Here is an 11,197-nt window from a genome sequence, read left to right as displayed (position 1 = left end):
CAAAGCCGCTGGGGCACCACAGCCAAATCCCGGCTTCCGGTCCCGCCCCGCCGCGTGACCATTGCTACCCAATGGAAAAGTGCGTCCTACGTGACAAGCCGCGGCGCACGTGATCCTAGGAAGGCGGGGCGAGTCACATGATTTTGTTGTTCTAGTCTCTGGACGTGAATCCTATCCGTCCTCTGGCCTTAGTGGCCGTAGCGGTGTGAGTTGTGTGAACACGTGGTGTCAAGGCCACCTTTGTGGGCCCGAGACCCATCAAGATAAACTCTCCTGGCCGGGCGTGGTGGCGCTCGCCTTTAATCCCAGCACTCGGGAGGTAGAGGCAGGCGGATCGCTGTGAGTTCAAGGCCAGCCTGGACTACAAAGTGAGTCCAGGACAGCCACAGCTAACACAGAGAGACCCTGTCTCGAAAAACCAAAAACAAACAAACAAAGATAAACTCTCCAATACCACGCGAGGGGCGAGTAGCAGCGTGGAGTGGAGGGAGATGTGCCTCACTCAGAGCTCTGTGTGTGTGTGTGTGTGTGTGGTGTGTCCAAGGTCTGGCTGTCCTGGAATTCGCTGTGTAGACCCGGCTGACCTTGAATATAGAGAGATACTTGCTTCTGCCTTCCTAGGATTAAAGGCTTATGTCACCAGACCCAACAAAATTGTAGTTTTATTTGAGTACCTGTATGAATGTGGAGGTTATGAAACGACTTGTGGGAGTTACTTGCTTCCACTATATGGGTCCTAGAAATTGAAGTTAGGTTGTCAGGCTTTGCCAGCAGGCACATTTTAGCCACTGAGGCATCTCTCTAGTCCTGTATTTGGCAATTTATTTTTATTTTATTTATTTTTGGTTTTTCGAAATAGGATTTCTCTGGGTAGCCTTTCTGTCCTGGACTCCCTTTGTAGACCAGGCTGGCCTCGATCTCAGAGATCCACCTGCCTCTGCCTCCCCAAGTGCTGGGATTATAGGCGCATACCACCACACCCAGCTCTCAGCTTTTTAAATTTTATTTATTTATTTATGAGACAGGGTTTCTGTGTGGCCTGGCTGTGCTGGAACTTACTCTGTAGACCAGGCTGGCCCCCAACTCAGAGATCCCCCTGCCTCTGACTCCTGAGTGCCAGGTGCGCTACCACTGCTCTACTATGGCAGTTTCCTGATGAAGGTGAATTCTGTCAGTACAGGCAGATAGCAGACGCGCCTCCCTCCAAATCATGGTTACAGTCTTCAAAGTCTCAATACAAACTTTTCATCCTGTTTCCCTTTTCTGATCCGGTTTTGAGCATATCCATCTCTTTACTTAATCCCATGTCATTCCCTTTTCTTGTTTGGTTTTGTTTTTTTGAGACAGGGTTTCTCTATGTTATCTTGGCTGTCCTGGACTCACTTTGTAGACCAGGCTGGCCTCAACTCACAGGGATCTGCCTGCCTCTGCCTCCCCAGGTGCTGGGATTAAAGGTAGGCGCCACCACTCCCGGCTGGTTTTTGGTTTTTCAAGACCATTTCTCTGTGTAGGCTTGGCTATGTAGCCAGGTTAGTCTGTGTGTATGTGTGAGAGAGACAGAGACAGGGTTTCTCTGTGTAGCCTTGCTATCCTGAACTCCCTTTGTAGACCAGGCTGGCCTCGAACTCACAGCGATCCATCTTCCTCTGACAGGCTGGTCTTGAACTTAAGAGACTCACCTGCCTCTGCCTCTCGAGTGCTGGGACTAAAGGCGTTGCACTGCAGCTGCCACTACCACCCTGCTGTCATTCACGTATTAAATTAGCAAATGTTGGGGCTAGAGGCGACTCAGTGACTAAGAGCACTGGGTGCTACTCCTCCAGAGGACCCAAGTTCTAGTCCTAGCACCCACTTGGCGCTTCCCAATCGTCTGTAACTCCAGTCCCAGGCGAAATGATGCCCTCTTCTGGCCTCTAGCAGCAAGCATGTATACATATGGTGCACAAGTAGGCATGCAGACCAAACACACATACACATAAAGTAAGTAAAAATAACTGGGACAGGTGTGGGGGTGCACGCCTTTAGTCCTGGCAAAGGTAGGCATATCTCTGTGAGTTCAAGGCCATCCTGGTCTACAAAGCAAGTCCAGGGCAGCAAAAGCTACACAAAGAAACCCTGTCTCAAAAAAACAAAAAACAAACACACACAAAAAAAACCCAAGTAAACCAAAACATAAACAAGACCCAAACACTTTTCTGTCTACAGTGTGCCACTCCAATGCTGAATTTGGATAGGCAGCTGGTCAGGGAACTGCCTAAAGTCCTGGTCATGGAATCCCTAGGTTGGTGGTCACAGTGTAGCCTACAGTTGTGTTTCTGAGCTCATCTCTTCTAACAAATGTAACAGGAAGAAGGGACAGAGTCTGACTCCTCTCTGTGACTGATGCCCTAAAACTTACAAAAGACTTGGATTTCGAACTGAGTAAATAAGTCTCAACTATTTTGGCTTGTGTCCTGCCCAGTATCCTGATCCCAAGAGGTTGGAGAAGTCACCAGGCCTAGCAGTCTTTATTAGTTCTCCAAATCAGGACCCTAGAGTTCTGCCTAGTTTCTCTAAGGTTTCTGAAGAATATGAGGCTGCTGGAGTTTGTCCCCTGCGTCTGGTAACCTGAACTGCAGGTCTCAGGTAACAACAGCCTCAGCATCAATAATTGAACTTGTCCAGCCTCCTCCTGCAGGGTTATTCCTCTCAGGGACTTCCCATTCCGGTACCCTGGTCTTTCCTAGGAGCCTTCAGCCCAGGTAAGCAGGGCCTTGTGGGTTCCCAAGCACACCAGTTCATGGCCACATCACAAATGCCTCACATCCGTTCATACACTCTAAGTTTTAGCATACACTTCCCCACCAACCAAGGGGTCTTGCAAAAACATCACACCAAGCTCAGGTCTGGGGGAGTCAGGCAGGGGGGAGGGAAGGACAGCTATTCCCTACAGTGGGTCTGGAGAAGAAAGCTGAATGGTGAGGAAGTGTGGGGTGTGTATGTGCATGTCTGCACTTAGAAAGAGAATTCTTGGTGGAGGGGAAGACAAATAGAAAAACATAGGGCTGTAGAAAATACGTAGAACCAAGGAGACCCACACCTCCACGGAAGAGCAGACAGGAAGTCACTGGGTAGAAAATAATCTTACATGGTATAGAGGGTGAGTTTATTTTTGAGACAGGGTCTCAAATGTAGTTAAGGTTGGCTTCAAACTTGGGATTCTTCTACCTTGGCTTTCTTCATGATGGGATTTCAAATGTGCACCAAAATACCATGGATGGTACTGGTTTTTTCTTTTTTTCCTTTTTAAAATTTTTTGTTTGTTTGTTTGTTTTGAAACAGGGTTTCTTTGCAGCCCAGGCTGGCCTCAAACGCACATCAATCAGCCTGCCTCTGCCTTCCAAGTGCTGGGATTAAAGGTGTGTGCCACCACACCCGGCCTACCGTATTGTTTTCAATATTTTATTTAATTCTATTTTATATGTATGGGTGTATGTACATCTATGCACCCTGTGCATTCAATGCCTGTGGAGATGAGAAGAGGGCACTGGACCCCTGGGACTGGAGTTACAGACCTGTGAGCAACCAGATGTGGGTGCTAAGAATCAAACCCAGGACCTTTGGAAGAGCAGCCAGTGCCCTTAACCACTGAGCATCTCTCAATTGTTTCTTGTTTGTTTGCTGCTGTTAAGATTTTATAAGTGTTTTTGCTTACACTCATGTTCACCACCTGTGTGAGCCCCTGGAGGTCAGAAGAGGGGGTTGGATCTTCCAAAACTGGGATGATAGATGGTTGAGACCCATCATATGAGTGCTAGGAAGAGAAGCTAGGTGCTCCACAAGAGCAGCAAGTGCTCTTAACCACTGTGCAATCTCTCCAGCCCCAGGTATAGTGTCTTAATTACCTTTTACTGAGGCAGAGCACAGTGAGGATGTGAAGGGGGTTGACAAGAGAGCTTTTCTCTTTTGCTACACTATAACGGATAAGAGGAGTCCAGGCAGATAGAGTACGGTGGGAGAAAGACACCTCAAGTCACTGATGAAAAAGGTCCTGAGGAAGCCTGGTGGCGCACACCTTTAATCCCAGCACTTGGGAAGCAGAGGCAGGTAGATCGTTGTGAGTTCGAAGCCAGCCTGGTCTACAAAGCGAGTCCAGGACAGCTAAGGCTACATAGAGAAACCCTGTCTCAAAACAAAACGGTCCTGACAAAGAGTGATGTTAGGACAGGGAACAATGTAGTAATTGATCTGGAGCCAGGACTAGAAAGAGATATGGTTTGTGGTTGGGTGCTACCAATGGCACGAGGTTGTAAAGTGCACAGACTGGATTCAAATCCCAGTTCTGCTGTGTCTCTGGCAAAACAGCCTCTCGGCCGTGGCTTGTATAGGCGTGGTCATTGCAACTGATAAAAGCTGCACAAATGACAGGCAAATGGCACATGTAGGTTTCCCTCCCAGCCCCCCTCTGTCCTAGGACCCAGGTAGGGACAATGTCCCCTGCCATTGCACTGGCATTCCTGCCACTCGTGGTGACACTGCTGGTGAGATACCGACACCATTTCCGACTACTGGTGCGTACAGTCCTGCTAAGAAGCTTCCGGGATAGCCTGTCAGGACTGCGAATTGAGGAGCGGGCCTTCAGCTATGTGCTCACCCATGGCCTGCCTGGAGACCCTAGTCACATCCTCACCACCCTAGACCACTGGAGCAGCTGCTGCGAGTACCTGAGCCACATGGGCCCTGTTAAAGGTCAGTGTCCCTTTCCCTAGCCTTCTGTTTGAGAAATAATCCCAAGATGGTAAAGAAACATTGAGCATCAGCCACTGCTTAACTGGGTAAATTAGGTAGCTTCGTGATTGTATTTATGACTTCTTTTTTTTTTTCTCTCATTTAGAAATGAGGAGTCTCGACCAAGTTTTTCAATTATCCAGCAAACATTTATTGCCACTCTTCTGTGCCAGGTGCTAAGGGAGGAGGCAGAGATCACAGAGGGTGAACCAGTCACAAATGCTGGCGTCAAAAAGAGCATAACACAGGGGGATAGCATAACTCAGGGTCTGTTCTAGATTTTCTTCCCTACCAAAGAGGCTCCCACATCCAATTCAGATTAGCTATCTGCCAAGACAGCACAAGTACTTCAAAGCATTAAGCGATGTATCCAACTCCAAAATCAAAAGGACAGCCAGCAATAATGGAGCACAGTAGTTCAAGTGTGAAACTCAAATGTCTCAGGAAGCTGGAGGGTAGGGTGGATGCTTTTGCCTGTGCCCTCCTGGAGGAAGGAACGTCTGAACTGAGTCTAGAAGGCTTGTTTCAAGTTGGCCAGGTGGATGGAGACAGGGGTGGGAAAGGGCAAAGTCAGCCTCATACATAAATACAACACGCAGAAAGCGCAGCACGTTTGATTCTGCTTTGATGTCCTCTATAACAGCCATCCTGCCCCCTAGGTCAGATCCTGATGCGGCTGGTGGAAGAGAAGGCCCCTGCTTGCGTGCTGGAGCTGGGCACACACTGCGGGTACTCTACTCTGTTCATTGCCCGTGCCTTGCCCCCTGGGAGTCGCCTTCTCACTGTGGAGCGGGACCCACGTACAGCAGCGGTAGCTGAGAAACTCATCCGGCTCGCTGGCTTCGATGAGCAAATGGTCAGCCTCCCTATCTCCCCAAAGCTGTTTTCTCCTCGACTGCCCCAGGAACTGCTCTGACCAGGCCTCTCTTGTGAGGGACTCCCACCCGAGGAAGCAGCTCCACTCAGGCACCTGGCATCCTGGAGGGCATGTAGCCTCCCACCCCCATCCCAAATCATTTGCACTTACTTCCTGCTGGAGTACAAACACAGCAGCTAAGAGGAAGCTCTCCATAGCCCAGCAAATCTGAGTTTAAATGGTACTCTTTGGTTTGCTGTGGGACCTCAGGTGAAACACACATCCTCTGAGTCTCAGCTTCATCATGGGCACATAGTGGAAATTACAGTACTGGTGCTAACTACTGGATTTCTGAGGCCAGAGGAAATGTGAGACACCTGTGAGGGTCTAGAGTAGTAACTGGCATTAAATCAGCCAGAGCCTGTTGGGGGCTGGAGGGGGAAAGCAGTCTTGATCCTCACCCCCAGCTACGCCTTTCCCCACAGGTGGAGCTCATTGCAGGCAGCTCAGAGGAAGTAATCCCACGCCTAAGAGCTCAGCACCAGCTGAATCGGGCAGACCTGGTGCTCCTGGCACACAGACCTCGGTATTACTTAAGGGATCTGCAGCTACTGGAGGCCCACGCTCTGCTCCCACATGGTGCCACTGTATTGGCTGACCATGTGCTTTTTCCTGGTGCACCCCGCTTCCTACAATACACCAAGAGCTGTGGTCGCTATCGCTGCCGCCTCCACCACACCAGCCTCCCAGACTTCCCTGCCATCAAGGATGGCATAGCCCAACTCACTTATACTGGACCTGGCTGAGGTCCAGGACCCGGGGTACTTACTAACACAATCCCAACCCCACTCAAGCAGATCTCAGAATTTTATCCCTTTTCCCTTTCTGTTTAGTATCCAACACATGCTAGGCTCAGTCTGGGGAGGCTTTCTTCTCAACTTTGTCCCCCTCCAACCTCCATACTGATCCAAAGTGTCAAATCCTATCAGCCTTCTTGGTCCCACATGATCCCCTAGAAAATCGGGAACTAGAAGCAAGACGCCTGTTTCTCAACGTAGGTGTTACTGCCTGCGGCCTCGTGTGAGTCCTTCCGTGCTTTAAGACTCAGTCTGTTATCTCAGCCTAACACAGATGGCTGAAGGGGCTGGAGAGATGGCTCAACAGCTCAAAGCACTGTCTGCTGCTCCCTATCTAAAGGACCTGGGTTCAGTCCCCAGCACTCACATGGCACAGGCTCACGTGTGATATGCACACAGACAGACAAAACACCTATATGTATAAGATAAATGAAACAAAAAGCAGCCGCCTGGCTGGCAGAACCCAGAGCCTCCCTGCTGTGAGACTCAGCTTCTAGATAGGGTCAGAGGCAGCTGCAGACAATGAGGCCTGTAGGAACTTCTGGGTGGAAGTGAGGCCACAGGAATTATCAAGCACAGAGGCCTGGGCTCCATCCTAGCCACATGACCCGTTAGGTTTGCTTGAGATCCCTCACCTGACCCCTTCCCAGAGTCCAGGAGAAGATGCTGAACGCCTCTGGGTCCCACCAACAAACAGGGAATAGACATTGGGGGAAAGAGTCACTCCTGTGTCTTTATTAAGAGGGTTAGAAAGGGACCACACCTGGCAACCAAGGAATGAGGTACCAGCCAGGAAGGTGGGGTGGGCTCAGGCTCTAGGGATTCAAGGGAAGACTGATGGCCTGCAAGGGCCCAAGGAGGCCTTGTCCTGGCAGCAGCTGAGAAAGTGCCTAAGGCAAAGCTTTAGGCACTACAGCCACAAGCTGGTTCTTCAGGTTGAGGGGCTGAGGCTGTGGATGCAAAATAGGTTGGGGTGGCCTGGAATCACCCTGAGGCCACCTTGGCTTGTCTACCTAGATCATCCACTGGTCCTGATCCTGTTCGTTGCCTTCCATGTCCACCTGAAGAGGAGGCTGGGTGTGGGTGGGGAGGGGCCTCAGCCAGCCTCAGCCCAGATCCTGCCCCTGGGTAGAGCCAGGGTTACTGTATCCCTGGGCCGTCAATTAGCTCAGGGGCAGGAGCCTGGGAACAAAGGCTCCCCTACACCCCGCCTACCTCATTGACCTCTCCGTCATCAGCTGACTCATTATAGTCATTCATCTCATCCATGTCCTGCATGTCCTCATCATCTTCTGAATCCTCTTCACTGTCCTCATCATCTTCGTCATCCTCTTCTTCCTCGTCATCGTAGTGCTAGGGGGACAAAAGAGAGTCTGTAGGCCTCAGAGCTCCTGGACCAGGTGAAGCGCTGGCCTACCTGGAGCCTCCTCCTTCCCAGCCCTGCCCACCTTGAGTCTGGGAGGCTGCTGCATAACCTGAAGGGCCTTAGCCCACAGGTTCCCACCTTTGCTGTTTACCCAAGCTGTAAACCACAGCTGTTCTGAGCCAGAAGCAAGGGCATTAAGTTAAAGCCTTGGTCTACTGTGCGTCACATAGGCCCCGCCCTCAGGAGCCACTCACCTCTGAGGCAGGCTTGCCAATAGGTACCAGGTTGTTGTCTTTCTCTGCGATGCTTTGGAGCTGTGGGCAAAGGAGTACAGGGAAGAGCAGGGCCAAGGCCCAAGCAAAGCAGATCAGGGGCATGGGACTACTTACTCTACCCCCAAAATGTTTAAACAAAGCTTCTTCCCCCCAGTTCTCAGGAAGATTCAGTTCCCTTTTCTCCTGTCATCGGTTCCTTATAAATTTGATGGACATATGTAAAGTCTTTTGGCGTCAACTTTTTCATATAATTCTAGTGAGGGTGAAAATGAGACACAACCTAGAATGTGGCATCTTGTCCTTATTAAGAGTTAAAATTAAGCTGGGCATGGTGGTGCACGCCTTTAATCCCAGCACTTGGGAGGCAGAGGCTGGCAGATCACTGTGAGTTCAAGGACAGCCTGATCTACAGAGCAAGTCCACCTGACAGCCAAAGCTACACAAAGAAACCCTTTCTTGAAAAACAAAACAAAAAATTAAATCCTGGCCTTTAATCCCAGCACTTGGGAGGCAGAGGCTGGCAGATATCTGTTAGTTCGAGGACAGCCTGGTCTACAAAGAGTTCCAGGACAGCAAGGGCTGTGTGGGTGGGGGGTGTGGAGGAGGTTAAGTCCTGTGACTTCTAGAACATAGGCTGTCAGAAGCTTGACATCTATCTAATCTAGCCTGAAGTCCTGTGTTCCTTTAGCAAGTTAGGCTACCACAAGGTGAGAGCTTTATCCCTCAAGTACCCAACTGGATTACTCCCAACTCAGAGAAAAATGCCTCTTCTAAGCAGGTGTCCCGTCATGCTCATGCCCCAGATGCTGCAGCTTCATGCTGTGCTAGGTCCTCACTCACCCAGGCCTGATGCTGCTGCTCCTGCTGCTGCAGCTCTGTCTCCTCCACACAGGGTCGGTCCAGATTAAACCACAGTGTCTCAGTCACACGAGGGAAGAGAGAAGGAAACAAGGTGGACATGGCTCCTAAGCTGAGGGGAAGGGTCAAGTGAATATGGTTTGCTTTGTTTTGATGCAGTTGTAATTTGATTTGGGGGGGGAGGGGGAAGAGGGAGGTAGCAGAGAATCTGCCCTTCCCCCTCGAAATCAGACAGACCTGAGCTTGAGTCCTGGCTCCATCACTTACTAGCTGTTTGACTTTGGCCAATACACTTAACCTCTCTGGGCCTCAGTTTCCTCATCTGTAAGAACAGGGATAATTACAATTAAATCATCCTCAAGGCTATTCTGACAACAAAATAAAATAATGGATAAAGTTGTATGCTGCTCATCGAGAGAAGAGACTGGGAGCCAGAGATGGAACGTGGCACTGTGATAAAGTACAGAAGTAATAGCAGAGATCTAGTGAAATCCTCTTTACACACATACACACCATAAAACTTATTTTTTGCTCTTTTGATTCATGCCATCCAACCAGTGCAAAAAATGTTTTGAACATGAACCGCCTCTCTCACAACCAGTCAAACAGCACTACACATGACCAAGGATAAGATACTCCAGGAGGCATGGATAAATTGATAAACAAATAAATGGAAGAATGAATGATGAACTAACGTGTAAGAGAATAAATAAAATCAACTTTGTGGACTGAAGCTGCTGACCAAGGTCACCAAGAAGCTGAATTAAAATCCATCAGTTCACAAACCCAGTAACAGATACAGCTTGACTTTCGTTTACACACTGGGTTGGGGTTAAGAACACACATAAGGGACCCTGGCCCAGCACTGTAGGAAGAGCCCAGGAAAAACAGAATTGATGTCTCCCCCGTTTTTTTTTCCCCCAAATGAGATAGGGTCTCAATATGTAGCCCTGACTGGCGTGGAACTCATTATATAGACCAGGCTAGACCCAAACTCACAGAGATCCGCATGCCTCAGCTCGCGAATGCTGGGATTAAAGGCGTACACCAGCCACCACACCCGACTCTAGCTTTGGTCTAACTTAAATTGACCCACGCAGAAACAGACGCTACCACTCCCTAGACCAAAGCTCCTGAGAGCCGTGTGACTGGTAAACAGCGAGCACCCTTAACCCAAAAGTACAGACAAATTCTGGATCCTAAAATCCTACCCACCACTGCCCATTCTTTGCTCATTATGATAATGACTATGAGCTTTGACCAACAGGAAGGAGGCAGGGGCGGGTCTCCGTCAGGATTTTGACCATATAGGGATGCTAATCGCAAAATGCGCGCGGCCAGGCTGAAGCCAATTAACTGAAAGAACTACTAGGTGACAGGAAGTGAAACCAATAAATGACGGAACTTGCGTGATGGGTGGGGCTTAAACTCAAGGAAGAGCCCAATGAGCAGATGTCTTTAAGAGTAAAGGAGCGAGAAGTGAGCTGCTGGAGAGGCGAGCCAAAGGAACTGGGTTTCTCTGGAAGCAGGAAAAAAGAACGAGCAAAGAAACGGCAATAGTCTCGTTTGCGCACTTACCGCGCCAAGAGCCGGCAGACGGCGGCGACCCGGAAGCGCTTGGCCAGGGCTGAGCGGAAGAACCCACCAGAATCCGGGACCCAACGTAACGCATGCGTCCTCGGTCTCCTTTTTGTTTCCCGCGCCAACCACCAAACCGGAAGTGACGTTGACGGACCTTAGCACGTACTCGATGGGGGAGGACATTAATTTGCCGGGCTTACCTATTGACCCCGCCTTGAGTCTCAAGCCTACAAGTTTCTCCAGCCTGGTTCCTCCCTAGTGTCCATTTAGCCCCTCCCGCCTGTCACTAGGCGGTGTTTGCCTGTTAATTTCTTCAGAATATAATGGTTTCCAGAGATGTTCTCTTTGTGTGGAAGTTGTGTACGCGCCTGCGTTCCAGGAAATTCTGTTACTACCCTTCTGTTCTCTCAGACTCAGTCTCCAATATGAACACATTCATTCTTTTATTTTTGTTATGGGAATACCTTAAATATGATAAGACGCATCTATTACAGAGCTACAACAGGCTGTGGCCCACCATGTCAGTGCTGGGAATTGAACCCGGGTCCTTTGGAAGGACAGCGAGTGATCTTAACCACTGAGCCATCTCTCCACTCCCTTTTTTGTTTCGTTTTGGTTTTTTCTTCTTTCATTTCTT

At 49.6% G+C, this 11,197-nt stretch overlaps 2 protein-coding genes across 8 annotated transcripts; one reads left to right on the top strand and one right to left on the bottom strand.

Moving 5' to 3' along the window:
• Positions 1–4,411: 4,411 nt before the first annotated feature.
• LOC311609207 (transmembrane O-methyltransferase homolog) lies at positions 4,412–7,055 on the top strand. Its single transcript, XM_084802112.1, has 3 exons — positions 4,412–4,728; positions 5,427–5,623; positions 6,109–7,055. The coding sequence occupies exons 1-3, from the start codon at positions 4,470–4,472 to the stop codon at positions 6,427–6,429; spliced, it is 777 nt and encodes a 258-aa protein (XP_084658238.1). The 5' UTR covers positions 4,412–4,469; the 3' UTR covers positions 6,430–7,055.
• Positions 7,056–7,187: 132 nt separating this feature from the next.
• ANAPC15 (anaphase promoting complex subunit 15) lies at positions 7,188–10,647 on the bottom strand. 7 transcript variants are annotated; one of them, XM_084802021.1, is made up of 6 exons: positions 10,558–10,647; positions 9,217–9,301; positions 8,962–9,091; positions 8,101–8,160; positions 7,696–7,833; positions 7,188–7,541 (listed from the first exon to the last, which is right to left on the bottom strand). In XM_084802021.1, the coding sequence occupies exons 2-6, from the start codon at positions 9,237–9,239 to the stop codon at positions 7,494–7,496; spliced, it is 399 nt and encodes a 132-aa protein (XP_084658147.1). In that variant the 5' UTR covers positions 9,240–9,301; positions 10,558–10,647; the 3' UTR covers positions 7,188–7,493. The 7 variants fall into 7 exon arrangements, with proteins under 7 accessions (XP_084658147.1, XP_084658149.1, XP_084658148.1 ...); XM_084802023.1 differs by lacking the exon at positions 10,558–10,647 and adding an exon at positions 10,195–10,217; XM_084802022.1 differs by lacking the exon at positions 10,558–10,647 and adding an exon at positions 9,979–10,188.
• Positions 10,648–11,197: the final 550 nt, after the last annotated feature.

The sequence above is a fragment of the Acomys minous genome (genome assembly GCF_964271855.1).
Source record: "Acomys minous genome assembly, chromosome: 2".
Classification (NCBI taxonomy): Eukaryota; Metazoa; Chordata; class Mammalia; order Rodentia; family Muridae; genus Acomys; species Acomys minous.
The sequence above is the reverse complement of the archived record's forward strand: the minus strand, read 5'-3'. Positions and strand labels throughout refer to the sequence as shown.

Coding starts and splice junctions, on each gene's coding strand:
- ANAPC15 (XM_084802021.1), bottom strand. CDS start 9,239: ATGGAGCCAGGACTCAAGCTCAG. Junction 8,161..8,961: donor AGCAGCAGCATCAGGCCTGG/GTGAGTGAGGAC, acceptor CTTTGCCCACAG/CTCCAAAGCATCGCAGAGAA. Junction 7,542..7,695: donor ATGACGGAGAGGTCAATGAG/GTAGGCGGGGTG, acceptor CCTCCTCTTCAG/GTGGACATGGAAGGCAACGA.
- LOC311609207 (XM_084802112.1), top strand. CDS start 4,470: ATGTCCCCTGCCATTGCACTGGCATTCCTGCCACTCGTGGTGACACTG. Junction 4,729..5,426: donor CCACATGGGCCCTGTTAAAG/GTCAGTGTCCCT, acceptor CCTGCCCCCTAG/GTCAGATCCTGATGCGGCTG. Junction 5,624..6,108: donor CTGGCTTCGATGAGCAAATG/GTCAGCCTCCCT, acceptor CTTTCCCCACAG/GTGGAGCTCATTGCAGGCAG.